Source organism: Leptonychotes weddellii, chromosome 1 (assembly GCF_054177405.1).
Source record: "Leptonychotes weddellii isolate Sample4059 chromosome 1, ASM5417740v2, whole genome shotgun sequence".
In the NCBI taxonomy this organism is placed as follows: Eukaryota; Metazoa; Chordata; class Mammalia; order Carnivora; family Phocidae; genus Leptonychotes; species Leptonychotes weddellii.
This window is the reverse complement of record NC_138369.1, coordinates 15,675,030-15,702,572: the sequence shown is the minus strand read 5'-3', so window position 1 is coordinate 15,702,572 and position 27,543 is coordinate 15,675,030. Positions and strand designations below refer to the sequence as shown.

The window sequence follows — 27,543 nt, the reverse complement described above, 5'->3', positions numbered from 1 at the left end:
TTTTTTTTTAAAAGGTTTTATTTATTTATTTGACAGAGAGAGACACAGCGAGAGAGGGAACACAAGCAGGGGGAGTGGGGGAGGGAGAAACAGGCTTCCCGTGGAGCTGGGAGCCCAATGCGGGGCCAGATCCCAGGACCCTGGGATCATGACCTGAGCCAAAGGCAGACGCTTAACGACTGAGCCACCCAGGCGCCCCTTAAATTTTTTTTTAAGATTTTTCTTTTTTTTTTTTTAAATGCTTATTATTTATTTGAGAGAATGAGTGAAAGAGAGAGAGCACAAGCTGGAGGAGGGGCAGAGGGAGAGGGGGAAGCAGGCTCCCCACTGAGCAGAGAGCCCGATGTGGGGCTCAGTCTCAGGATCCCGGGATCACGACCTGAGCTGAAGGCAGCTGTTTGACTGAGCCACCCAGGCGCTCCTAAGATTTTTATTTCTTTATTTGAGAGAGAGAGAGAGAGAGACAGAGCATGAGCAGGGGGGAGGAGGCAGAGGGAGAGGGAGAAGCAGAGTCCCCACCGAGCAGGGAGCCCGACGTGGGGCTCGATCTTAGGACCCCAAGATCATGACCTTAGCTGAAGGCGGACGCTTAACCAGCTGAGCCACACAGGTGCCCCAGGGAGGGAGAGAATCTTAAGCAGGCTCCAGGCCCAGCAGTGGAGCCCATTGCAGGCTCCATCTCAAGACCCTGAGATCATGACCTGATGCTTAACTGACTGAACCGCCCAGGCACCCCTATCCATTTACCTTTTGAAGGATATCTTGATTACTTCCAAGTTTTGGCAATTATGAATAAAGCCTCTATAAACCTCCATGTAGTGATTTTTTTATATATACAAAATAGATCTTGATGCTTGGGGTTTTTCTAGAATGAACAGCTTTTTTTTTAAAGAAGAACTAACATGGCATTTCATATTTGTCATGAATTTAGACAGATGTTTAGATTCAGAACCAGTTATAAAGTAGACTAGATACAGCTTTTTCATTTTTCTCCTTTAGCTTTCATCTGCTTAGTTTCTTTGTGCTTTAGTTTCCTCATCTTTTAAATGTAGACAACTTTTCCTTTCCTTTTAAGCAGCTTTGCACCCTGGCATGATACCTGGGAAACTGGGCTGTGAGTAGGTACTCATTTTACCTGGGGAAATGTAATCTGTGCTGTGGAGCAAGCCTTATTGTTGTACTGTGGCCCTTATTGAAATACTGGCTCTTGGGGGCTGCTGAAGTTCTACATCTTGGAGCTGTGTGTAAAACTTCTTTATGGTAAAAATCCTTATCAAGACTCTGAGGGTGAATGAGAAAACACCTGTAAAGCATCAAGAGTTACTTTTAGGTAAAAGCACTTAGGGGAGATAAAAACAAATCCAATTTTCCTTTACGGATTTTATCTTTTCAAGAATAGGACTGTTGTTAGGGTCATTCCCATTGAACAGAGCAGGTCAGATTTCTAGTCTTCATGCAACCTGAGATTAAGATATAAATAATCCTTCATAGGAAAAAGTTCAGATAATTCATTCTGCAGTTCTTCATTTGACTAATAAGTCATGAGAGCCAGGCAGGGGACTTTGTTTCTCCTCTCTCCTCATCTCGGAGCCCTTTGGTAGCCATGGCCTTTGCTCCCTACACCCTGTCTGGTTGCTGTGTCTGCTGAAGACTGTGTGAATGGCTCTGGTACACTGATTGCCTTACTTTGCTGCTGTACTTTCTTCCCATGTCAGCTATTTCGTGTGTGTGTGTGTGTTACTCAGTTTTTCTTTTCCAAAAAATTGAAATTTTGTCTAAACCAGTATAGTCAGTGAGACCATATGGAGGCCTTGTATCTGAACTATAACATTGTTTTGGTAGTTGAAGTGATGTCAACAGGTTTGTTCCCTTGCCAGGGTAGAGAATGGGAGAGAGTGGGAGACCAACTCTTGTGATTTGGCTTAAAGTTAGATTTATAATGCAAGTAACTGCTATAGGATTTAGATGTTGTGTTTTTCAGTTTTATTTATTTTAATTTTAATTTTATTTTTTTAGTGGGGAGGAGGGGCAGAGGGAGAGGGAGAGAATCTTAAGCAGGCACCACACCCAGTGAGTGCAGAGCCTGATGCGGGGCTTGATCTTACAACCCTGAGATCATGACCTGCGCTGAAGTCAAGAGTTGTATGCTTAACCGACTGAGCCACCTAGGCGCCCCAATTTTTTCTCTTATTTATTGACTATGGAAACATTATCAAATGCTGTTCTCAGAAAAGTTTCTCCTGACCATGGATATTGACACTGGTTGTTAGCACCTAGAGTGTTTCTGGGGGAATTTGAAACCCTCCATGATTATATTCCCACACTTGAAAATATTGTGAAGGTTTCTAGGATACCATTCTTTCCTCAGGTGGGATAGCTATAGAATCTTAGACATTTTTTAGAGTGTGGGGAGGATGCCCTCCATCCTCACTTTCAGTTTACTGAGGACAGGAACTGTGTTAGTCTTAGTACGATATTTGTTCTACAGGGTCTCAACATATATACTTGATTATATACTTTAAAAAGTTTTTTTGCAGATTTTATATTAATGGTCCCTGATTGATTTGGAGACTTTATAGTTGCTCTTTGGTCACAAACTTGATTTAGTGGAGAGTATTTTGAAACTTATTTATAAAGATTCTGCTCGGGACACCTGGTGGCTCAGTTGGTTAAGCACCTGCCTCCAGCTTGGGTCATGATCCTGGAGTCCTGGGATTGAGTCCCGCATTGGGCTCCCTGCTTGGCGGGGAGTCTGCCTCTCCCTCTTACTCTTCTCTTCTCTCTCTCTCTCAAATGAATAAGATCTTAAAAAAATAAAAATAAAAGATTCTGCTCAGCTGGAGGATGTTGAATGGGTCAGGGCCAAGTAGCCCACTAGATACTTCAGGCAAGCACAAGATGTGCATAGGCTGTTTTGGTTTTATATTCTGCGTGAAAATTAAAGTGATTTGTTTAGCATAAAACATAGAATAAATGCTAAGAAGTTTCTACTGTGTTTGGGAAGATGTATTCTAAAATATGTGGTTGTATTAACTATTTCATGAGTGTCTCCAAAGAAAGGTAACTTTGGCCTCAGGGAGCCAAATATTAAGCTTGAGTAACTTCCCAAAGAAGAGTGTACCAGGAAGGGCTGCTTGGACTCTTAAGCATGATAACTTGGCTATTTACAGTGTTGTATTAGTTTTTATCAGTAGAATTGTGAATAAAGCAGAGCTGTATGAATTTTATATAGATAATAAAATTTCTCACTTTCAGTCTATGCCACTTAGCCTTTTCAACTCGTTGAAACAACTGTCACTGTCCATTTAGGAGACAAAAACCACATAGGAATTTGAACAGGTAAAGTTTAAATATTTATTTGAGAGAGAGAGACAGGGAGAGAGAGAGAGCGTGCGGGCGCTTGCACAAGCAGGGAGAGGGGCAGAGGGAGAGGGCAAGCAGACTCCCTGCTGAGGGTGGAGCGATTTCAGGACCCTGTGATCGTGACCTGAGCCAAAACCGAGTTGGACGCTTTAACAACTGAGCCACCCAGGCGCCTCGGAACAGGTAAAGTTTAATATAAAGAATTGTTGACTTCTTGTCCCCAGCCCCTTAACGCTCCTTGGTGTCTCTGCTAGCAGCTGCCTCTGTCGCTGTGGGATCTTCACTGGTCGTGGGAGTCCTGGGAAGGACGTGGGCACACAGAAAATGGAGAAATGGAAGAAGGAGTGATGCCTCACTATGGAAAGTCTGAGGTCTGTCCTTGCAAAACAAAACCACAAGAAACCGGATCAAAGCAGACAGGCCCAACATGGCTGACAGAGTAGGCCAGAGTTCACCACATTATTCCTTCATTGTACTCCATGACCATGCTAAAAGTTTTTCCCTAAGGGTGCCATGACAGGAAACCTCTGACCATAAGGAAGAAAATGTGTGACCCACATTCCTGGAAGAGACCACCCAGCTTTCAAGGAAATGCCTGCCAAAGTAATGAATGTTCCACCACCTTGTTAACAAGTGTCAATAAAAGGTAGAAACCGAAAAAAAAAAAAAAAAAAGAATTGTTAACTGTAACGGGATTGGAGTAATGAAAGATTGGCTAGTAAAAAGTAGAGTGAGCTCTAAGTAATATAGGATTAGCATATATAGGAACAGCCATTACCCCTAGGGCTGATACAGGCCACTCGAGGAAGACACCCTCCCAGGGCCAAGATCCATATCTTGGAGAAGGCAGTGGTGGTGCCTAGATGGATGGCAGAGAAAGTCATTGTGGTGCCACACTGGCAGAACATGCTGGAAGTCTACCTGCTAGAACTGGCTGGAAATCTACCTTCTAGGATGTTGGAGAAAGCCATTTATGGAGAGGAGTCTTGCTGGAAGCACTCTGCCACAAAACTACTTGAGTGAGGTGTCAGAGGAAGCTGCTGGCCACTGTGTACTGCTGACCATGATGCATTGTGGGAGTCAGGCACCCACCAGTGGCTAGGCACTGAGGGGAGCTGACTGGGTGTTGTCAGGGGCCTGGTGAGAGGAGCATACTAGAACCAGGTGGAGAAGCCTTTTCTTTTTTTTTTTTTTTTTTTGAAGATTTTATTTATTTTGAGAGAGAGCGCATGAGTGACAGGTGGGGCAGAGGCAGAGGGAGAGAGAATTTCAAGCAGATTCCATGCTGAGCATGGAGCCCGACTCTGGGCTCGATTCCACAACCGTGAGATCATGACCTGAGCCGAAATCAATCAAGAGTCTGAAACTTAACCGACTGAGCCTCCTAGGTGCCCCGAAGCCTTTTCTTTTTAGCAAAATCTCTTCAAGTGTCTTCTGACAAAGCTTAATATCAGCTGGCAAAGGAAAAATATTTAATGGGTTCAGCTCCATTTTTAGAGCAGGCAATGAGGTTGGGTTTAGAGCCAAGAGATAATACATTGATAACTGGTAAGCTGCTATTTGTCAGAGTTATACAAATTAGTTGTTAATTTTATTTTTTTTAAGATTTTATTGATTCATTTGTGAGAGAGATAGAACAAGCAGTGGAGATGGGCAGAGGGAGAGAGAGAGAGAGAAAAGCAGACTCCCCGCTGAGCAGGAAGCCTAATGCCGGGTTCGATCCCAGGACCAGGAGATCACAACCTGAGCTGAAGGCAGACGCTTAACCAACTAAGCCACCCAGGTACCCCAATAATATTTTAAAGAATTTATTTATTTACCAGAGAGAGAGAGAGTGTGTGAGTGAGCACGTACAAGCGGGGGGAGCTGCAGGCAGAGAGAAAAGCAGGCTCCTCGCTGAACAAGGAGCCTGATGCGGGACTCGATCCCAGGACCCTGGGATAATGACCTGAGTGGAAGGCAGATGCTTAACCGACTGAGCCATCCAGGCGTCCCTAAGTTGTTAATAATTAAATAAGTATTTTCTCAACAGAACACTCTTGTTGCTACCACCTATGTTTTAAATTTGTTTTAATATAGGGATTAAAATGCTGCTCTGTTCTAGCCAGAGACAACTTCTGCTCTGAATTTTTTCATCATAGATTAGTTGGCCAGTTTTAAAATTTCATATAAATGGAATAATACTGGGGTACCTGGGTGGCTCAGTCAGTTAAATGTCTAACTGTTGGTCTCACCTCAGGTCTTGATCTCAAGGTTGTGAGTTCAAGCCCCTGCATTGGAGTCCATGCTGGGTGTGGAGCCTACTTAAAAAAAAAAGAAAAAAAAAGGAATAATACTATATGGAATAATACTCTTGTGTACTAAATAATACTAAAGGGTATAATACTCTTGTGTACAGCTTCTTTCACACATTTTAATGTTTTGGGAATTTATTCATGCTGTTGTTTGTATCACTAGTTCATTCCTTTTGGTTGCTGTGTAGTATTTCATTGCATGAACATTGCAGTTTATCTGTTCTGTTGATGGACTTCTGGGCAGTTTCCAGTGTTTGACTTATGAGTAAAGCTTTTTCTTTTTTCTTTCTTTTTTTTTTTTAGGGTTTTATTTATTTATTTGACAGAGAGAGCACACAAGCAGGGGGAGAGGCAAGAGGGAGAGGGAGAAGCAGGCTCCCTGCTGAGCAGGGAGCCCGATGCAGGACTCGATCCCAGGACCCTGGGTTCATAACCTGAGCTGAAGGCAGATGTTTAACTGACTGAGCCACCCAAGCGCCCCTATGAGTAAAGCTTCTATGAAGATTTTGTACAGGTGTTCTTGGGGGACATATACATTCATTTCTCTTGGGGAATAGGGAGGTAGAAGGGAATAGAATTGCTGGATCATAGGGTAGATATATGTCTAGTTTTATAAGAAACTTTTAATACCTTTTCAAAATGGTTGTATCATTTTATTGTCTTACCAATATTGTATGAGAGTTGTGGTTGTTCCATATCCCCAGCAACATGTAGTGTGTTGTTAGTGTTTTTAATTTTAGCCATATTCCTGAAAGTATAGTGATACCTCATTGTGGTGTTAATTTGCATTTACCTGATTACTAGTGATGTTGAGCACTTTTTCCTGTACTTAATGGTCATTTGTATAGCTTCCTTTGTGAAGTACTTGTTCAAATCCTTTGCCCATTTAAAAAAAATGGAGCTGTTAATTTTTTTTAAAGTGAATTTTAGGAGATCTTTATATAGAATACCAGTCAGGTACATGTTTTGTGAATATTTTCTTTCAGTCTGGGGTGGCTTGCCTATTTATTTTCTCACAGATATATTTTAAAGGTAAGAAGTTTTCAGTTTTGTTGAAGTCTGATTTATTAGTATTTTCTTTTATGGTTATTGCCTTTTGTTGTGTCTGAGGAACGCGTGCCTACCTCTCAATGTTGGAGATTTCTCCTGTGTTTTCATCCAGAAGTTGTAGAGTTTTAGTTTTTACATTTAGATCTCTAATCCACTTGGAATTCATTTCTGTGTATTCTGTAAGATTGGGTTTGGGGTTAATTTTTCTCCCATATGGATAACTTCTTGTTCCAGTACCAGCATCATTTGCTAAAAAAGACTTGTGTATTTGTTATCTATTGACTCCAAAACTTAGCAGTTTAAAACAGTAAACACTTACTGCCTCAGTTTCTGAGGACCACAAATTTAGGAGTGGCTTAGCTGGGTGGTTCTGGCTCACAGTGTCTCATGAAGTTGCAGTTAGGATGTCTTCTGGGACTGCAGTCATTTGAAAGCTTGCCTGGAGCTGGAGGGTCTGTTTCCAAGATGACTTACGTGGCTTTTGGCAGGTGGCCTCAGTTCCTTGACATGTGGGCTGAGTATCCTCATGGCATGCAATTATCTCCTCCAGAATGAATGATCCAAGACAAAGTAAAGAAGATGCCTCTTAGTGACCTACTCGCAGACTTCTTTTTTTTGAAGATTTTTATTTATTTCAGAGAAAGAGAGTACACAAGCGTGAATGGGGGAGGGGCAGAGGAAGAAGCAGACTCCCCATTGATCAGGGAGCCCGATGTGGGGCTCCATCCCAGGACTCTGGGATCATGACCTGAGCTGAAGGCAGATGCTTAACTGACTGAGCCACCCAGGCGCCCCTATTCTTTTTGATACTGTTGTACATAGATATGGATTGTTTTCTTAATTTCCTTTTCAGATTGTTCATTGCTAGCATATAGAAATGCAACCAATTTTTGTGTGGCAGTTTTGTATCCTGCAAATTTCCTGAATGTATTTATTAGCTCTAACAGTGGTTTTGTGTGTATTTGGGTCATTTTAGGGTTTTCTACATATAAGATTGTGTCTTCTGCAAACAGTTAACTTCTTTCTAATTTGGATGCCTTTTATTTCTTTTTTTTCCCTCATTGCTCTGGCAAGAACTTCCCTTGTAATTTCTTTGACCTATTGGTTGTTTAAGGGTGTTGTTTAATTTCCACAGATTTGTGAATTTTCCAATTTTCTTTTTATTGCCTTACAGGGTATAGAATTCTTAGATGACAGTTTTTCTGTCAGTACTTTAAATATGTCATCACACTGCCTTCTGGAGGATTCTGGAGAGAAACCAGCTGTTAATCTTAGTGTTTCTCCTTGTCCAGTATGAGTTGCTTCTCTCTTGCTGCTTTAAATATTCTGTCTTTGGGGTTCAGCGGTTCAATAGTGTGTTTTTGTTTTATAATGTGTCTTAGTTAATCCTCAAAGAAGGGCTTATTAGGTTTCTTGCACATGTACATTCATGGCTTTTCTCATGTTTGGAAAGTTTTTGGCTACTATTTTTTCAGATATTTTTTTCTGCCCTTTTTTCCGTTTCTTTCTGTAATGCATATATTGTTATATTTGGTGATGTCTCACAGGTCCTTCAGACTCTACTTTTGGGGTGCATGGGTGGCTCAGGTGTCTGCCTGGATGAGTACTGCATTGGGCTCCCTGCTCAGCAGGGAGTCTGCTTCTCCCTTTCCCTCTGCTCCTTCCCCTGCTTGTGCTCTCTCTCTCAAATAAGTAAATAAAAAAAAAAAAAAAGACTCTTTACTTTTCCTTAGTTTTTATTTTAATTTTTTTGCCTCCCAGACTGAATAATTTCAGTTGTCTTACTGATACTTCTTAGGTTTGCTCAAATCTGCAGTTGAACCCTGTTAGTGAGTTTTTCACATCAGTCATTGTACTTTTCTGTTTTGAGACATTGCAGAATTTATGTTTTGTCCTTTTTTTTTTTTTTAAAGATTTTATTTATTTATTTGAGAGAGAGAGAATGAGAGAGAACACATGAGAGGGGGGAGGGTCAGAGGGAGAAGCAGACTCCCCGCCGAGCAGGGAGCCCGATGCGGGACTCGATCCAGGGACTCCAGGATCATGACCTGAGCCGAAGGCAGTCGCTTAACCAACTGAGCCACCCAGGCGCCCCTGTTTTGTCCTTTTTATAATTTCTATCTCTTTACTGATATTTTCGTTTTGTTCATACATTTTCCTGAATCCCTTTGACCATGGTTTCCTTTAGTCCATTGGATGTATTTAAGACAGTTGATTTAATGTCTTTGATTAATAGTAATTCCAATGTTTTTGCTTCCTCAGGAATTTTTTTTATCATTTTCTTTTTCTTGGGAATGGTCATTAATTTTCTGTTTCTTTGTTTTGTAATTTTTTATTAAATTGGACATTTGAGTGTTATGTTTTAATTTCACAAATCTGATTCTCCCACTTCTCAGTGATTGTTAGTTTTTGCTCATTGAGTGCTAGAGACTTCCATTTGTGGCTTTTTCAAACTAATATTAGAAATATGTATCTATATCTGTTCAGTTATTTCTGCAGTTAGACAGTGACCTGATAAAGATTTCCTTAAATGACTATCTCCCAAAAGGGGAAAAAAGTAAAAACAAGTATTGTCCTCTTAAATGTTTCTAGAAGCTGTTTCAGCCTGTGGGTGTTGAAAGCAGTGGTCACCAGCCTCTGCCTGCTCCTCAGTGATCAAAAGCAGCTATCATCAATCAGAATACATATTTGGAGGACAAGGTCTTTATTGCCCATCCTAACCTCCAGCAAGCCTCACCAGAAATGAGGGCAGCCCTCCCACTGCTACTTGCCCTAGGGTTGGAGGTTGGGTAGTTGCTACACAAAAGGCCGAAGTTTACCAAAATTCACCAACCTCTTCATCAGGCTCTACCTTGGGAAGCTTCATGTTTTCCAGCTACACTCCAGAGTTCCAAAAGTTACTTCAGTTTCTCCAATTCAGTAGTTGTTTTAGTGGAAGGGTGGATTCCTGGAGCTTCCTACTCTGCCATTTTCCAGGAAGTTACCCCAGTGAATTTTTAAATTTTTGTTTTCTTTCTTTTTTTTTTTTTTTAGGGGGGCAGGCAGAAGGAGAGGGAAGGAGAGAATCTCAAGCAGGTTCCACACCCAGCACAGAGCCTGACGTGGGGGTTGATCTCACAATCCTGAAATCATGACCTAAGCCAGAATCCAGAGTCAGATGCCCAACAGACCGAACCACCCAGGTGCTCCTAAAAGTAGTAATTCTGGTGTTTCACTGGAGGGTAGAAGACAGATGGAATGTAATCTTCTTTTTTTTTTTTTTTAAAGATTTTATTTATTTATTTGACAGACAGAGACATAGCGAGAGAGGGAACACAAGCAGGGGGAACGGGAGAGGGAGAAGCAGGCTTCCCGCGGAGCAGGGAGCCCGATGCGGGGCTCGATCCCAGGACCCTGGGATCATGACCCGAGCCGAAGGCAGATGCTTAACGACTGAGCCACCCAGGCGCCCCTGGAATGTAATCTTCTTTTTTTTTTTTTTTAAAGATTTTATTTATTTATTCATAAGAGACAGAGAGAGGCAGAGGGAGAAGCAGGCTCCCCGCTGAGCAGGGAGCCCGATGTGGGACTCGATCCTAGGACCCTGGGATCATGACCTGAGCCGAAGGCAGACGCTTAATGACTGAGCCACCCAGGCACCCTGGAATGTAATCTTGAAGCTTTCAAACTCTCTTGCATTTTGTGAGGCATTAAACAAGTCATTTACCTCTTTTTATAGGCTTTCCCCACACTCACTTTGCACGTTGCTCATCTGCTTGTAGGTACTTGCTAGTAAAGTCTTTATCTACCCGATAGATGTTCAGATATGTCATTATATCACCCCCAGTGATGTGTAGTTTTAAATGGAGGGAGTGTCTGTCACTTTTGTGCCCTGAAATCTCCTTGTATTGTTTTCTGAATGTGTGACTGTATAAGGAATTGTGCTGTTTGGCCTTGAGGGGGAGAGGTCTCACAGGACGCAGGAACATAGGATACCAAGAACCTAGTCCTTGGGAGAGACATCCTGAGTTGGTCTCAGCCCCTATGTGGGACATATGTAGCAGCAGATTATCCCCAAAGAGCAAAACTCAGTGGAGCTTTATTTTGTGGTAGACACTTCATCATTTCCTCCCAGCTACAGCTGAATACAGTCCAGTGTCCATGTCTGAGTAATCTAGTCTTTGATTATATTTTCAGATAATCTGTAGAGTAGTGTAGCATCAGAATGTTTAAGTGTGATTTCACCACCAAAGAAGAGTCCTCTGGGTTGTAGCCATATCTTGATTTTTAGATGTATGCTGCCTCTTGGTGCATCTTTTAAAATAGTACAGAATTCAGTGATTTAAAACCCCTTTGGAGTTCTAACAGTTTTGTGGTATCATTGAGATACCACAGGGAAGACAGGAGCTATTTCATGGTTGCATAATTCCTTACTCTGGAGATTTTTCTTGTTTGAAGCTGATAATCATTTTTAATGCGGGTGGGTTCTAAATGAGGCCCCCAAGGTCATGCTGTGACCGGAGCTTTGGGTTCACGTCTCCTAGGTGTAAGAGGTTTTATTTCCACATTTTACCTCTTTAATAGCAGGACACATGTGAATATCCCTAGTCCAAGGTAACAGATTTGTACCTGGAGTGACCTCCAGTTACAAACCCAGTTATAGCTACTTGAAATTCTGGTGAGTGACAAGAAATATTGTTCTTTTGTTTCTGTTCTGCAACAGAGCAGATTTTATTCAAAAGATGTTGTGGTGAGGGAAAATCCCAAGTAGAAGTGTCTATATCCATTTCCCGGTCACCTCAGTTCACCTTTGCCTCAGTCCTGTCAGCTTGCCCCCACTGTGCTCAGCTTCTCTTTTAGCGGAGCTGCAATAGGATGGAGGTGGAGAAAAGGAATGAGAATTACTGGTCACATCTAAAACCGAGGTTGTGAGAACAGGCCTGGTACTTTCCCTCTGCATCTTTTTTTCAGTTGTGCAGAAGCTTCTCTCTTCAGCTTTGGGTCTTCAGTGAGCTCAGTAGCATGAGGTAAGTCCAGGAAGCTCCTCATTCCATATTTTAGCAGTTTAGACAGTTTCATTTTAAGTGTTCTGTGGTGTTTTGTTTTGTTTTTAGAAAATTTTATCCTATCCTTCTACATGTACTTTCTAGGCTTGACCATGTTTGGATTCACTTGTAATTGTGTGAGGCAGAAACTTACCTGGCTTAGGTATGGCTCACCTGAACTATATAGTCACAGCAGAAGTATTCCTGTAGCTTCTTGTTAGAATAATCCCATATAAATTGTGAGTAGGCAATATTTCAGGTGAGAAGGGATGGGGCACCTTTCTTCTTTCTTTGGGTGTTTTCTCATTTTGATTTCCCCTGTACTACTTTGGACCTGTGTTTTAAAAATTCTTTCCTTAAGCTCCCCCCCCCCCCAACTCTTTTTAGCGCAGTTGAGACTCTTTCAAAAGGATCTTTACAAAGATATGTATCTATATATCTGAGGAAGTGTTGGGTTTCTAATCTTTAGAATAATAAAAACAGGACAGGAGATCACTGGATTCTGTCTTCTCTCTTTGTCCTAAATTAATTCTGTTCTGGCTGTTTCTTGATGGGCTGGCACATTTCAGGCCTCCTTGCCAAGTTTCCTTTTCTCGTTGCTCCCTGTTTGCTGTCAGCCTGGTGTCCTCAGGACTATGCCACTGTGTCCCTTGTTCCTGGGATAGGACCCAAAAGTCGAAACAATCCGTCATCTCTTCTCTGAGGACAAACAACAAAATAGATACCTTTAAGCCTTTTTTCCTTTCTTATTTCAAATCTCCCACATTGCTCTAGGCCTCTGCACACATTTCTGGTTTCTAGATTATATGCCAGTCCCTGGTTAGATTGGTAGGACAGGCTCAGATTGGCAACCCTGTGTACCTTGAGAACAGTCCTTATATTTCCTTCCACCTCAAAGGAGAGGTTTGTGAGCATGTGCTTGAAATAGTCCCCAGGGTTGAGGGAAGGAGGATTGTTGTCTCTCCCTCACAAATACCTAATCTGTATCAGCACCTATAGACATATGTAAAAGCAAGAACAGACTTGAATTTAAGGAAACAGTAGGTTCCCTTGGTTCTGTGCTTTAGAGAACAGACATGCTTTTGTGTTAGTTTTCTTTTTTTTTTTTTTTTTAAATTCTTTTTTTTTTTTTTTTTTTTAAGATTTTATTTATTTATTTGACAGAGAGAAACACAGTGAGAGAGGGAACACAAGCAGGGGGAGTGGGAGAGGGAAAAGCAGGCCTCCCGCAGAGCAGGGAGCCCGATGTGGGGCTCGATCCCAGGACCCTGGGATCATGACCTGAGCCGAAGGCAGACGCCCAACGACTGAGCCACCCAGTTTTCTGCTTCAGTTTTTTTGTCCATGAAATTGAGGGTATTTTGAAAATGTATCTTTTCCTGTCACGGTCCATATGAATTTATTATTTCTGAAATTGGTTAGAAATAAGTTTTCATAAAGTCTAGGGCTGTGTAACCCAAGCTTTGTGTGTTGTTCTTTTCTTTTGGAGTTATCAGTCCATTGTGTTCTTTGCAATTAAGAATGATTTTGCTATTTTGTGCCTTGGATTGGATTGTCAACCAGAGATACAGTATTGCCAAAATTTTACTTAGCATTCCTGACTTAAGTTTAATTTTTAAAAAACTAAATAAATTTCATATGATTTTTTAAGGGCATGATACTTTATCATTATGCTTTTAGAGCTTAAGTGGATCTATTTGTTTTTTTTTTTTTTAATTTTAATTTTTTTCAGTAAGCTCCATGCCCAATGTGGGTCTTGACCTGAAGACCCTGAGACCAAGAGTTGCATGCTCAGGACGCCTGGGTGGCTCGTCATTAAGCGTCTGCCTTCGGCTCGGGTCATGATCCCAGGGTCCTGGGATCGAGCCCCGCATCGGGCTCCCTGCTCCGCGGGAAGCCTGCTTCTCCCTCTCCCACTCCCCCTGCTTGTGTTCCCTCTCTTGCTGTGTCTCTCTCTCTCTGTCAAATAAATAAATAAAATCTTAAAAAAAAAAGAGAGAGTTGCATGCTCTACTGACTAAGTCAGCCAGGTGCCCCAAATTTCAGAAGAGGTAATAGAAATAATGGATTTATAAACCAGTTTTGAGGAAATTTGCAGATACACCTGTGCAGTGTGGAGGCACCAAGTATGCTTCTCTTTACAAAAAGATTCATATCAAACCCAAGTGCTTAATCTGAGGCTATAAAAATATGTTGTCCATAGAATTTGAAATTCTAACCAAGCTTCTTAGAGTACATGTCTGCTGATCTGCATTTTAAATGTCTGTGCTGGCCTGACTAATGAACTTGGTGACCAGGTATTGCTCTTGCTGTGGAGACAGTGCCTTACTACTTCTTAAAATAGTCCTGACCTTGTTCACCACCGTATCTGATGCAATTTCTCTTTCTTTGCCAGGGCTTTTATTCATTGCCACTTTCTAGGCTTGCTGTGTTGTTGAATTAAAACAAACAGAGAAGCTGTTTATATTGTGCCTCTTAATTTTAGGTCCTTCAGTAAAGCTTTATTATTTGTCTGACATAATTTTTATTTTTATTTTATTTTATTTATTTTTTAAAGATTTTTTTTTTTTTAAGATTTTATTTATTTATTTGAGAGAGAGAGAGAATGAGAGACAGAGAGCATGAGAGGGAGGAGGGTCAGAGGGAGAAGCAGACTCCCTGCCAAGCAGGGAGCCCGATGCGGGACTCGATCCTGGGACTCCAGGATCATGACCTGAGCCGAAGGCAGTCGCTTAACCAACTGAGCCACCCAGGCGCCCAAAGATTTTATTTATTCATTTGATGGAGATAGATACAGCGATAGAGGGACCACAAGCAGGGGGAGTGGGAGAGGGAGAAGCAGGCTTCCGGCCGAGCAGGGAGCCCGATGCGGGACTCGATCCCAGGACCCTGGGACCATGACCCGAGCCGAAGGCAGACGCTTAACGACCGAGCCACCCAGCAGCCCTGTCTGACATAATTTTTAAAGGTTTATAGGTAATTTATAGTTTTTGTTTCTCTTGTGAATGGGATGTATTTAAAGTTTTCATTTTCTAATTGTTTTTTGTTGGTATAGAGGACTATTATTGATTTCTTTCCTTAAAATTAAGCTCTAACTTACAGTAAAGTTCACAAATCCAAGGACACAGCTCATTCGATATTTATAGTATTCACCTGTGTCATCTCCACCTTTGTGCCCCTTCTCAATTAGGATTTTCCCAGAGTAACCACTTGTGGTCTCCATTATCATTTTGAATTTTATGGGAGTAGAATCACACCACATAGTCTCTTTAGTGTCTAGATTTTTTCTTGCTATATCATGCCTGTGATATTCATTTGTATTGTGTGTGGCAGTAGTTGGTTTTTTTTCATTTCTGTGTGGTAGTCCACTGTATGAATATACCACAGTTTATCCACTTAAATTTTTTAAAAAGATTTTATTTATTTATTAGAGAGAGAAAGCAGGAGCACGAGTCGAGGGAGGGGCAGAGGTAGAGGGAGAAGCAGGTTCCCCACTGAACAGGGAGCAGAGATGTGGGGCTCAATCCCAGGACCCTGGGATCATGACCTGAGCCAAAGGCAGATGCTTAACTGACTGAGCCACCCAGGCGTCCCAGTTGTTTTCCTTTTTTATTTTTTTTATATTTTTATTTTTTAAAGATTTTATTTATTTATTAGAGAGAGAGACAGCATGAGAGGGAACACAAGCAGGGGGAGTAGGAGAGGGAGAAGCAGGCTTCCAGCCGAGCAGGGAGCCCGATGCGGGGCTCGATCCCAGGACCCCAGGACCATGACCTGAGCCTAAGGCAGTCGCTTAACCGACTGAGCCACCCAGGCGCCCATTTTCCTTTTTTAAAGCAAAGCCCTTAGTGAGATGAAATGACTGTCAGATTTTTAAAAAAGATTTTATTTATTCATTCATTTATTTTTAAAAGATTTTATTTACTTATTTGAGAGAGTGAGAGAGAGCACGAGGGGGGTGAGGGGCAGAGGGAGAAGCAGACTTCCCACCGAGCAGGGAGCCTGATGTGGGGCTCGATCCCGGATCATGACCCGAGCTGAAGGCAGAGGCTTTACTGACTGAGCTACCCAGGCGCCCCAAAGATTTTATTTATTTTTTGACAGAGAAAGAGACAGCAAGAGAGGGAACACAAGCAGGGGGAGTGGGAGAGGGAGAAGCAGGCTTCCCGCCGAGCAGGGAGCCCGATGCACGGGGCTCGATCTTAGGACCTTGGGATCATGACCTGAGTCAAAGGCAGCTGCTTAATGACTGAGCCACCCACGAGCCCCAAAATGACTGTCAGATTTTATTATAGTTTGTAAATTAATAAATAGGGTCTATTTAACTGTAAAAAATTTAAAATGGGGGGTACGTGGATGGCTCGTTCAGTTAAACATCTGCCTTTGGCTCAGGTCATGGTCCCAGGGTCCTGGGATAGAGCCTGGCATTGGGCTCCCTGCTCAGTGGGGAGTCTGCTTCTTTCTCTGCCCCTCCCCCAACTCGTGTGTACACGTTCTCTCTCTCTCTCTCACTCTCTCTCAAATAAAATCTTTTTTTTTTTTTAAAGATTTTATTTTATTTATTTGACAGAGAGAGAGAGACAGCTAGAGAGGGAACACAAGCAGGGGGAGTGGGAGAGGGAGAAGCAGGCTCCTGGCCGAGCAGGGAGCCCGATGTGGGGCTCGATCCCAGGACCCTGGGATCATGACCTGAGCCGAAGGCAGACGCTTAACGACTGAGCCACCCAGGCGCCCCTTTAAAAGAAATAAAAAGGAAAATAGTTATATACACATTACAGCAGTATCAGAAAATTTATTTTACTTGAAAGAGATGTAATTCATTTTGGAGTTCAATTATATGTTCAAGGAGTTAGTGTCTATAACCATAAAGTCAACCTAACTATTGTAATTATCTTTGCAATGTACATTTATTTCCATTTGTTGCTATCTGCTGGTGAAAAAGTTCAGTCTCAGCAAGTTCTTTTTAAGAATATTCTCCTTCCTGGGGTGCCCAGGTGGCTCAGTCGTTAAGCGTCTGCCTTCAGCTCAGGTCATGATCCCAAGGTCCTGGGATCTAGTCCCACATCGGGCTCCCTGCTCAGCGGGGAGTCTGCTTCTCCCTCTGCCTGCAGCTTCCCCTGTTTGTGCTTTCTCTGACAAATAAATAAATAAAACCTTAAAAAAAAAAAAAGAATATCCTCCTTCCCATTTTATGCAGTAAGATGTGGAACCAAAGTGTCTTAAAGCAAATGAAGGACAAACGGAGACTCCTGTAGCTGGTGGTGTACAGACTCCTAGGCAGAGCAGTGGAACCCCTTGACCTCTAGGGGAGCAGTCCGTTCATAAACTGACAAAATTTTAACCATTTTAATACAAACTTCCAATGATCCAAAATAACTGATTCAAACTACATTATTTCTCTGAACATCAGTCACCAAAATATATGGAGAGACTTGCAGTTACTTTAACCCCTCTTAGTCCAGCATCCACATTTTTGAAGAACATCTGCTCCTTTTCTGCAAGTATTACATCCCTGCTCTGCTCCTAAGGCTGGTGACAGTGTTGAAAAACATGTAGCTTTCGCTGACAACCCCACAAATCAAGCCAGTGGTCCTTTGGTTAGGGTCCAGTTTTTTTTATAAGACAAAAAAGAACCCAGTGTTTAGGGCATAGGTATTATCTACTGGGTTATATAATTTCAATAACAGTGATTTTGCCAAAACTCAGAACTTAATCTTGTCCCATGTTTCTGTTTTGGCAAACCAAAGCCTAGCCTGTTGCTGTACTTTCCCCCTCTCCCCATTTACCTGACTCAGACCCTAATGCAAACAACCCAATAAAAATAGACACGGTATTCAATACACAGTGGTCTTTAATGCATAAATATTAGATCATCCTGATTCGGTTCCATTTTTCAAGATTGTGTTCATTAGAAAGCCTTCCTGGGGTGCTTGGCTGGCTCAGTCAGTGGTACGTGTGACCCTTGATCTCAGGGTTGTGAGTTCCAGCCCCACATTAGGTGTAGACATTACTGAAAAATAAAATCTTTAAAAAAGAAAGAAAGGAGCTTTACTACTAAATACTGAAATGTATCAGGCTTCTGCGGTGGGAATTTTCTTATTTTTAAACATTTAAAAGTAAAACAATTTTTTTTTAAGATTTTATTTATTTGTCAGAGAGAGAGAGCACAGGCAGGGGGAGTGGCAGGCAGAGGGAGAAGCAGGCTCCCCGCTGAGCAAGGAGCCTGATGCAGGGCATGATCCCAGGACCTGGGATCAAGACCTGAGCCGAGGGCAGACAATAACCGACTAAGCCACCCAGGTGTCCAAACAATTTTTAATCCAGTACACATAGTGTTACAAACTATTCCATAGAAAAAAAGTGCAAGCTCCTTTTCACAAAAACAAGATTTCCTTATCAAATAATCAAATAATCAAGTCATCACAGAAATGATGAAGTCTCACCAGAAAAAGAGCAGGTACTCTGGAAGCAGAGCTTTAAACACTGATCATGATTTCTGCTATAGACTGTTTGTCCCCGGATTCATGTGTTGAAACCTAATCCCCAATGTGATGATAATTGGAGGTAGTGAGGGGTTTCTTTGGGGGTGTGTGTGTGTGTATGTTAGAACTTTATTTTCCATCAACCTTCCTTTGGTGTGTTCTGAGAATAATTATGATTGCTCGGTCCTTAGTCATGACAGGGAGAAGATACTTCTACCTTACTGGTTTGTGTCATACTTGGTTACTTGGTCCTATTGTGCAGGAAGATCTCAGGATGGCTGTCGTCATGCCCAGAATGTTAGTGCTGGTGACCAAGTTGCATTGCATGATCAAAATATTGTGACCATGATCCTCTTGGTGGCATTGGCAGCTGAATAGCTTTGAGGGCTGATGAGGTTGAAGATGCTGAAGGCAGTGGTGTTGTGGAAAAAACTACAGAAGCCTTTGACAGTGACAGCCAGGAGTAGTTTGTCCAGCATACTACTTGACTGGGCGATGCAGTCAAGTCATGGCCTACAGGGGGACTGAGATTATAATGGAATGTTCTAGAGTCTTCTTACTGCAGTTAATTCTGGAGTGGGGTGGAGGATAAACCTAGGTATCACTTTCCTTTAGGTGCCTCCCAGGTGACTAATGCACCACTGGGGAAGAGGAGGCTCTCTCTGTTGTGAGTGGAATGTCAGGTATGTTAGTGCTCAGCAGATGCTGCTGGTGATCAGACTGCTGTCCAGGTGCTCAAAGGTAGGCTCGTTTGGGATGCTCATTCTTGCCTAAGGGTTTGAAGATACTGCCTTTGTTAATTACCTTTTCTGCAGAAATTTGGGGAACTTTGAACAACTTGATTCTTGATTGTTTTTTTTTCTGTTTCTTCTTCCTTGTTCAGTTTAGCAGTGGTTCCAAGAAATGGCTCCAGCCTTTTCCTTTTTCTTTCTAGTCTCTTGGCATGGTTTTAGACTGTTCGGTTTCTTTTGTTCCTGTTTGTCCTTGTAGTATTTACGTGCTTTAGAAGTTCCACAGGGAGGGAAGATTGTCTGCTTCTGTAGCCCTTATCTGAAAGAAGTGAAACTGCATGATGAGCCCTCACTGCCTCATGAGAAGAGAGGACAAGTCTTTTTTTTTTTTTAATTATTATTTATTTATTTTTAAAGTAGGCTCTACAACCAGTGCGGGGCTCGTACTCATGACCCCAAGATCGAGAGTCACTTGCTCTACCAACTGAGCTGCCAGGTGCCCCATGAGTGGACAGATGTTATGTAGAAACTGCAAAATGAGAAATTGCAGTTTTGCTCAGAGGATCAAAGAATATTTTTGATACTAAGGGAAAATTTCTTTCTCTGTGCTGTGTTAATTACAAAGCAAAGTGATTTTTATAGAAGGAAAAGACTGCAAATCCTAATGTAGTTCAGTGCATAGATTTGTGAGGTCTTTATAGTGTGCAGATTATTGTACCTGAGCTTTTTCTCCTCCTAAATGAGCTCTTGTGACATTTGCAGGGGGTGATGTCTAGTTGTTCTTTTTTTATTTTTTTTTTAAAGATTTTATTTATCTGACAGAGAGAGACAGCGAGAGCAGGAACACAAGCAGGGGGAGTGGGAGAGGGAGAAGCAGGCCTCCCGCCAAGCAGGGAGCCCGATGCGGGACTCGATCCCGGGACCCCAGGATCATGACCTGAGCCGAAGGCAGACGCTTAACGACTGAGCCACCCAGGCGCCCTGTTCTTTTTTTAAACAGAAGTATTTTTTATTAGTCTCAATCTAAAAATCATTCTATTCCCTATTGGGTATTTACCCAAAGAATATGAAAACACTAATTCGAAGGGATATATGCACCCCTGTGTTTATTTCAGCATTATTTACAATAGCCAAATTATGGAAGCAGCCCAAGTGTTTATCAATAGATGAATGAATAAAGAGGATGTGGTATATATATACACAATGGAATGTTATTCAGCTATCAACAAGAATGAAACCTTGCCATTTGCAACAACATGGATGGATCTAGAGAGTATAATGCTAAGTGAAATAAGCTTATCAGAGGAAGACAAATACTGTATGATTTCATTCGTATGTGGAATTTAAGAAATAAACAACAAAAAAAAGAGACAAACCAAAAAACAGACTCTTAACTATAGAGAACAAACAGATGGTTACCAGAGGGGAGGTGGGTAAGGGGATGGGTGAAATAGGTGATGGAGATTAAGATTACATTTATCATAATGAACACTGAATGATGTATAGAATTCTTAAATCACTGTGTTGTACACCTGAAACTAATAAACACTGTGTTAACTACACTGGAATTAAAATTTTTTTTTTCTTTTAAAGATTTTATTTATTTATTTGACAGAGAGAGAGAGACACAGCGAGAGAGGGAACACAAACAGGGGGAGTGGGAGAGGGAGAAGCAGGCCTCCCGCCAAGCAGGGAGCCCGATGTGGGGCTCGATCCCAGGACCCTGGGATCATGACCTGAGCTGAAGGCAGACGCTTACCAGCTGAGCCACCCAGGCGCCCCTGGAATTAAAATTTTTAAAAATTATCCTGTTCCCATTGTCATAGCCCCCACTTTTTCTGTACATTATATACTTGAGCAATATGAATGTCATATACCCAGGTGCATAGGAAGCACCACTGTATTGTAAACCAAATAGAGAACCTCAATTTATTGCCATATAGGGAAATGCATACCATTTATAAAGTTTACCCCAGGGAAACCTTTGGAGTTGTTTACAGAACAAAAAAGCCAAAACATATACTGGTGGGTTTTTTTGTTTTTATTGTTAGTTTAACCCACGGCAATGAAACCCTCATGATTTTAATTATCTGACTTTTTTGGATACTTTTAAAGCGTTTGCAAGTTTTTCTTCATGCTAGTAGTTCCTTAATTTAAGTCTGGAAAAGATTAGGGCTGTTGACGTTTTGAATGGCATAAACTACTTGAAATCAGGTCAGTGTATTTGCAGAGGACAGTTGGGAAAATCTTTGAGGATTAGTTACACTCTGGAAAATAGGATTTATCGACTCCATTGTATTTAGATGCATTTGTGAAAAATAATGATCAGTGAGGTCCTGAAGTGGCAAGAGTATAAATTTCATTTATGGTCTGCCTGTCATTGATTCACAGTAGAATCAGTTCTAAGCTAATTATTTGGATATTTGGGCAGGTTCATTACGACTTATGAGGGAATGAATTTTGTGTGTCAGATTTTTTTTTTATAAAGATTTTTATTTATTTATTTGACAGAGAGAGACAGTGAGAGAGGGAACACAAGCAGGCAGAGTGGGAGAGGGAGAAGCAGGCTCCCCTCTGAACAGAGAGCCCGATGCGGGGCTTGATCCCAGGATTCTGGGATCATGACCTGAGCCGAAGGCAGATGCTTAACGACTGAGCCACCCAGGCGCCCCGTGTCAGATTCTTTTTTAGTATTTTGGTACCAGCCCTAATTGACCAGGTATAATTCAGATTGTCTGCCTTCGGGGACACTTTAAAGATTATAAAGCTACATCTTTCCTTTTGGAGCTTGGGGAGAATGTGTCCTTTATCATCAGTGGAGGGCTGTTCTTCAGTTATTGGAAGTCTTCCTTGTTATCATCAGAAAACACTTACCTCTTTATGTGCAAGTGTATTAACTGGAGATCTGGGGATTTTGATGCTTTTCTGTCCCTTATCTGGGATGGTTTTGACTACAGGTGATAGAAAACCCTAATGAGACTGGCTGAAAGCATAAAGGGAAATTTATTTTTGTTACATAACAAGATATCCAGTATTTTAGTGACAACATCAGGGACCCTGATTTCTAGCCTTCTGTTCTGCATGCTCAGCATGTTGGCCTGGTCTTTAGGCTAGTATCTTTTAGGGTCTCCAGGTGGATGCAGTAGTCTTAGATACACATCCAGACAGAATACTATCCTGAGGAAGAGAAGGGACGCCTCTCTTGTGTTCTTTCAGAGCAAGTCACTTTTCCCAGGGGACCCCTGGCCAACTTCCCCTCTTGTCTCATGCTTAGAAGATGGTCACATGCCCTTTCCTAAATCAGCCCTCTCATAGGGATGGAAGTACTGTTGGAGATTCTCCCTGAGCTAGAATGAAGTTTCACATTCCCTTTGAGGTTGGACTACCTGATTGGGACTCTTAGCAAGGAAATAGTGGAGAAGGACGTCAGCATCTATAGCCTTCTCAGTCCATGGTTTTCAGAGTGGGCCTTGGTGGACACCTGACTTCAGGAGCAACTTCTGGTTGTTTATAAAAGAGTCAGAACTATCGATATTTCTAGGACTTCAAGGCTGGGCAGTACAGGGCAAGCCCAAACCCTTTGCCTGCATCAGCATATCCTGCAGGATTAGTGGTGGGCATGGCTTCAAATTGTAGGTGTGGAAATTTGAGATTTTATTATTTGAGAGAGAGAGCATGTGTACACACATGTGTGTGCAGTGTGGGGCAGAGGGGGAGGGAGAGAGACAAGCAGACTCCACACTGAGTGCAGAGCTCCACACAGCCTTGAGTTCATGACCCTGAGATCATGACCTGAGCCAAAATCAAGAGTCAGACGCTCAACAGACTGAGCCACCCAGGCGTAGGTGAGGAAATGTGAAATTAAGTGACTTACCCACAGCTCCACACTCTGTGAGTCACAGCTTCACAGAGATTGACAGGCTTCTGGGCACTTGTACTTTTTTAGGTTCCAGATTTATTTAAAAAGAAATGCCAAAACAAAGCTTATAGAAATATGATATATTTTACATGTTAACTTCTTCTTCTTCTTCTTTTTTTTTTTTTTTTAAAGATTTATTCACTGGGTGCCTGGGTGGCTCAGTCGTTAAGTGTCTGCCTTCGGCTCAGGTCATGATCCCCAGGGTCCTGGGATCGAGCCCCGCGTCAGGCTCCCTGCTCCACGGGAAGCCTGCTTCTCCCTCTCCTGCTCCCCCTGCTTGTGTTCCTGCTCTGGCTATCTCTATCAAATAAATAAATAAAATCTTAAAAAAAATAAAGATTTATTCACTTTAGAGAGAGTGAGAGAGAGCTCGAGCAGGAGGGGCAGAGGGAGAGGGAGAGAGAATCTCAGGCAGACTCTGCACTGAGCGTGGAGCCTGTAGCGGGGCTCGATCTAATGACCCTGAGATCACGACCTGAGCCAAAACCAAGAGTTGGGGGCTCATCTGACTGCGCCACCCAGGCGCCCCTTACATGTTTACTTCTAAGAAAATATTTCAAACACAAAAACAGTCCCATGACTTTATGTATTTATCATGTAGGAACAAAATACCAAAAGTCTAGATCTGACTAGAGTTTGGACTTGAACCTTTTTGGTCCTTTGGAGGCTGCTTAGGTTGCCATGCACCTCAGGAGTCCAGCTCTTCTGGGCCACTTGGCACTATGGATCCCTCTCCTTTCCCAGACACCCACTGACCCAGGCTAGAAAGTTTAGCACCGTTCGGGGAACCCCATCTCCCATCAGAGGCAATCCTGGCGTGCAGTGGGGCCAGAGCAAAAGCTGATTGGAGGTGTGAGGTAGAGTCCACTGTCATGGTGGGCACCTCCAGGAGACCTGAGAAGAGACCCTTCACAGCTGCTTCCCCACTTAACACTGCCACTATGTAACTCCTTCTGTTTTCAGATTGTGCTTTTACTCTCTGCAGCCCTCTTCCATTACTTCATTCATTCCAACAAACCTTTTTTTTTTTTTAAAGATTTTGTTTGCTTATTTATTTATTTATTAAATTTTATTTATTTATTTATTTTATTTTTTTAAAGATTTTATTTATTTATTTGACAGAGAGAGCGAGAGAGCACAAGCAGGGGGAACAGTAGAGGGAGAGGGAGAAGCAGGCTCCCCGCCAAGCAGGGAGCCCGATGTGGGGCTCAATCCCAGGACCCTGAGATCATGACCTGAGCTGAAGGCAGCTGCTTAACCAACTGAGCCACTCAGGCGCCCCAGATTTTGTTTATTTATTTGACAGAGAGAGAGACAGGCGAGAGAATACAGGCAGGGGCGTGGGAGAGGGAGAAGCAGGCTTCCCGCGGAGCAGGGAGCCCGATGTGGGGCTCGATCCCAGGACCCTGGGATCATGACCTGAGCCGAAGGCAGATGCTTAATGACTGAGCCACCCAGGTGCCACCTAACCTATTTTTGAACAGTTCCTGTGTGCCAGGAACTGCCTTGGACCCTAGATGGAAATACAAGGGAATGGTTTGGTGGTGTTGACGACAAGTAAATAGGGGACAGTACAGTGATATATTGCTGAGATAGTTGGCACAAGGTACCTTGGGAGCTGTAGAGGTGTGCGCACCCAACTCATGTTTGGGAGAGTGGAGTCTGGGAAAACTCTGTGGGGAAGGGAGTTGCCTTCTCCTGAAGGACGACTAGAAAGTGGATAGGTAAGCAAAAATGTGTATTGTGTGCTTTGAAGTGGTGCTGATTGGTTAGGGGAATGGGAAATCATTTATTTTTGTTGATAGCCGTGAAATAGAACAGAGCTTCCTGGGCGGCTTTGAAGTAAGAAAATTTTGCAGTTTTGCAGCAGGGTTCTTCAGTAGCCTATTTTGCCCATAGATTATGAGGTTTGGAAGAAAAATAATGTTTTATCTCTTTCAGGTAAAGCCATATTCCTGCTCTTAAAAATATTTTTCTTTTTTAGGCTTGATCTTTCAGATGTAGTCCTGCCTGCTACATTCCTAACTTCAAACTATATTCAGTATTAGGGAAGTTGCCCATTACTTTAACTTTCTTGAGAGAAAATTGACATTACAAGGTAGGTATTTAAGTACAAAGGCATTTCCTTGTCCTACTGGTTGGTGTAGAGTTACACAGAAAGGGAAGCTCTGGGGCACTGGACTGATGGCCGTAGATTTAAAGTAGAAGAAATCAGAAGCCTAAATTTCCTTGGGAAGAGCAAACCCTTTTTATGATGCTACAACTCAGCAAGGAATGGCTTTCCCTGCCTGCTGCTTGGCCTTCAGCAGAAAAGTTGAAAATCTAGTGTGACCAGATTTCTCAAAAACCCTTCCTTGAGTCAGCGAGAGACCCTTACCATTGCTGGATATAGTGAGAAGTCTGAACAAGATGAATTCGTGTTGCCTTCTGTTTTTTTCCCTGAATGCTTATCTTTGAATATGAAGTAAACAGGGATAGTTGCCTTTCTGATGACTGTTAACATATTGTAGCTCTAAAATCAAATCTTTTAGGGAATGTGGAAGGTTATATGATATCTAGGAAAGGAAGAAAATGTGGGCTTCTGTGCATAAAAAAAATGGATGGAGGACACCAAAGTTGTAGCATTCAGAAAAACTTGCCACCTGCCTCTCATGCACCAGGCAGCATTGTACTTACTGGGGGAACACATAGCAGGGAACAAAACAAAATCCCATTCTTTTTTTTTTTTTTAATATTTTAATATTTTATTTTTTTCAAGTAATTTCTACACCCAGTGTGGGGCTTAAACTCATGACCCTGAGATCAGCAGTCGCATTTTCAACCGACAGAGCCAGCCAGACGCCCTCAGAATCCCGTTCTTATTCATAGAACAGATGTTCTATGAACGCCAGGGATGTTGTAGCTTGCCAGGTGTTTTGATTCCCTCTTTTCCTCTCTCCTTTCTTTTAGGAAAGAAGAATAAGCTGAACAGACTCTGACCATTGCTTTCAGCTCACCAGGACCTTCTGCCTAGCTCTCCTTTCGTGGCCCATGTGCTGCATCCTCTGCCCTCAGAGTGCAACTGGCCCCCAACGCAATGTGTGTTTGTCAAACCATGGAAGTGGGGCAGTATGGCAAGAACGCAAGTCGGGCCGGAGACCGGGGAGTCCTCCTGGAGCCCTTCATCCACCAGGTGGGCGGACACAGCAGCATGATGCGCTACGACGACCACACTGTATGCAAGCCTCTCATCTCCCGGGAGCAGCGCTTCTACGAATCCCTTCCTCCCGAAATGAAGGAGTTCACCCCGGAGTATAAAGGTCAGTCACTGGCCGGTTCCGAGAGAGCAGCAGCCTTGGGCTTTTGCAGGCCCTCAGCTCAGTTTTCCTTGTTTTGTTGGCCATGTGATATGATTGTGGGTCTCTGTTGTCTCAAAGCAGCGAAGTCACTTTGTTAAGCAAAATTTGAGGCCGAAAGTACCAGCAAGGTCTTTAGATCTTAAAAATCTGAATTCACTGATAGGTAAACCCGAGAAGAATTCACAGCATTAAGTCCTATTTGTGAAGAGCATGCTGTTAGCAAGGTGGTTTGCCCTGTTTGCTGGGATGGTCTAGCAGAGAAGTACTTCTCTGGTCCCAGGGGAGGAAGGATTGGATGCTTTCCAGGTCGAGGCGGTGAGACAGCTGGCAAGGAGGCTGTATGGAGCCTGTGTCTGTATGTGCTGGGGGATTGAATTGATGGTAAGGAATTTGCACAGTGACTGGGGATGCATGGAAGTCCTAACTTTTAAAGGAAAAATAATGTTTGAAAATGTAAATTGACTTTATAGAATAGAAGCCCATGAATATATACCAGAATTAAGTCACTTTATTTATTTATTTATTTATTTAAGATTTTATTTTTATTTGTGAGAGAGAGAGTGCAGGGGGCAGGGGAGGAGCAGAGGAAGAGGGACAAGCAGACTCCATGCTGAGCCTGGAGCCCCACATGGGGCTTAATCTCAGGACCTTGAGATCATGACCTGAGCTGAAACCAAGAGTCAGACGCTTAACCAGCTGAGCCACCCAGGCGCCCTAAGTCACTTTATTTTAAACTCTGATTTTTGTCACTGTGTTTATACATTTTCATGATTGCCTACCATGTGTAAGTTAAATTTGGGCGGGGGGGAGGTGTTCTGCTTTTTAATTTCCCAAAGCTGTTATGCATTTAGTCATGTTTACACCATCCTTTGCTTAAGGGATCCTCAATTTTGAAAAACCAATCCATATCAGTATTTTTTGTTTCCTTAACTCTTTTTTTATTGTGGCAACATACACATAAAGTTTACCATTTTTTTTTTTTTAAAGATTTTATTTATTCATGAGAGATAGAGAGAGAGAGGCAGAGGCAGAGGGAGAAGCAGGCTCCCCGCAGAGCAGGGAGCCCGATGCGGGACTCGATCCCAGGATCCTGGGATCATGACCTGAGCTGAAGGCAAACGCTTAACTGACTGAGCCACCCAGGCGTCCCTAACGTTTACCATTTTAAAATGATAATTTAGTGACACTAAGTACATTCACAATGTTGTATATGATTATCATTATCTATTTCCAGAACTTTCTCATCACCTCAAAGAAAAAATCTGTACCCATTAAATAATAACTCCCCCTTTCTCCCTCACCTGAACCCCAGGTAACCTCTAACCTACTTTGTCTCTACAAA

The 27,543-nt window shown here is 42.4% G+C and overlaps 1 protein-coding gene across 4 annotated transcripts in view; it reads left to right on the top strand.

Moving 5' to 3' along the window:
* The window catches only part of IP6K1 (inositol hexakisphosphate kinase 1), a 46,850-nt gene that overhangs the window by 4,396 nt on the left and 14,911 nt on the right, over nt 1-27,543 (top strand). Inside the window, exons 1-2 of one of the 4 annotated variants that reach the window (XM_081817782.1) lie at nt 9,871-9,889; nt 25,813-26,162. In XM_081817782.1, the coding sequence (XP_081673908.1) occupies nt 25,940-26,162 (223 nt within the window). In that variant the 5' untranslated portion in view covers nt 9,871-9,889; nt 25,813-25,939. Of the gene's footprint in view, nt 1-9,870; nt 9,890-24,847; nt 24,962-25,812; nt 26,163-27,543 lie in introns of those variants that run through there. The other 3 variants (XM_006744528.3, XM_081817771.1, XM_031040424.2) reach the window with 3 other exon arrangements.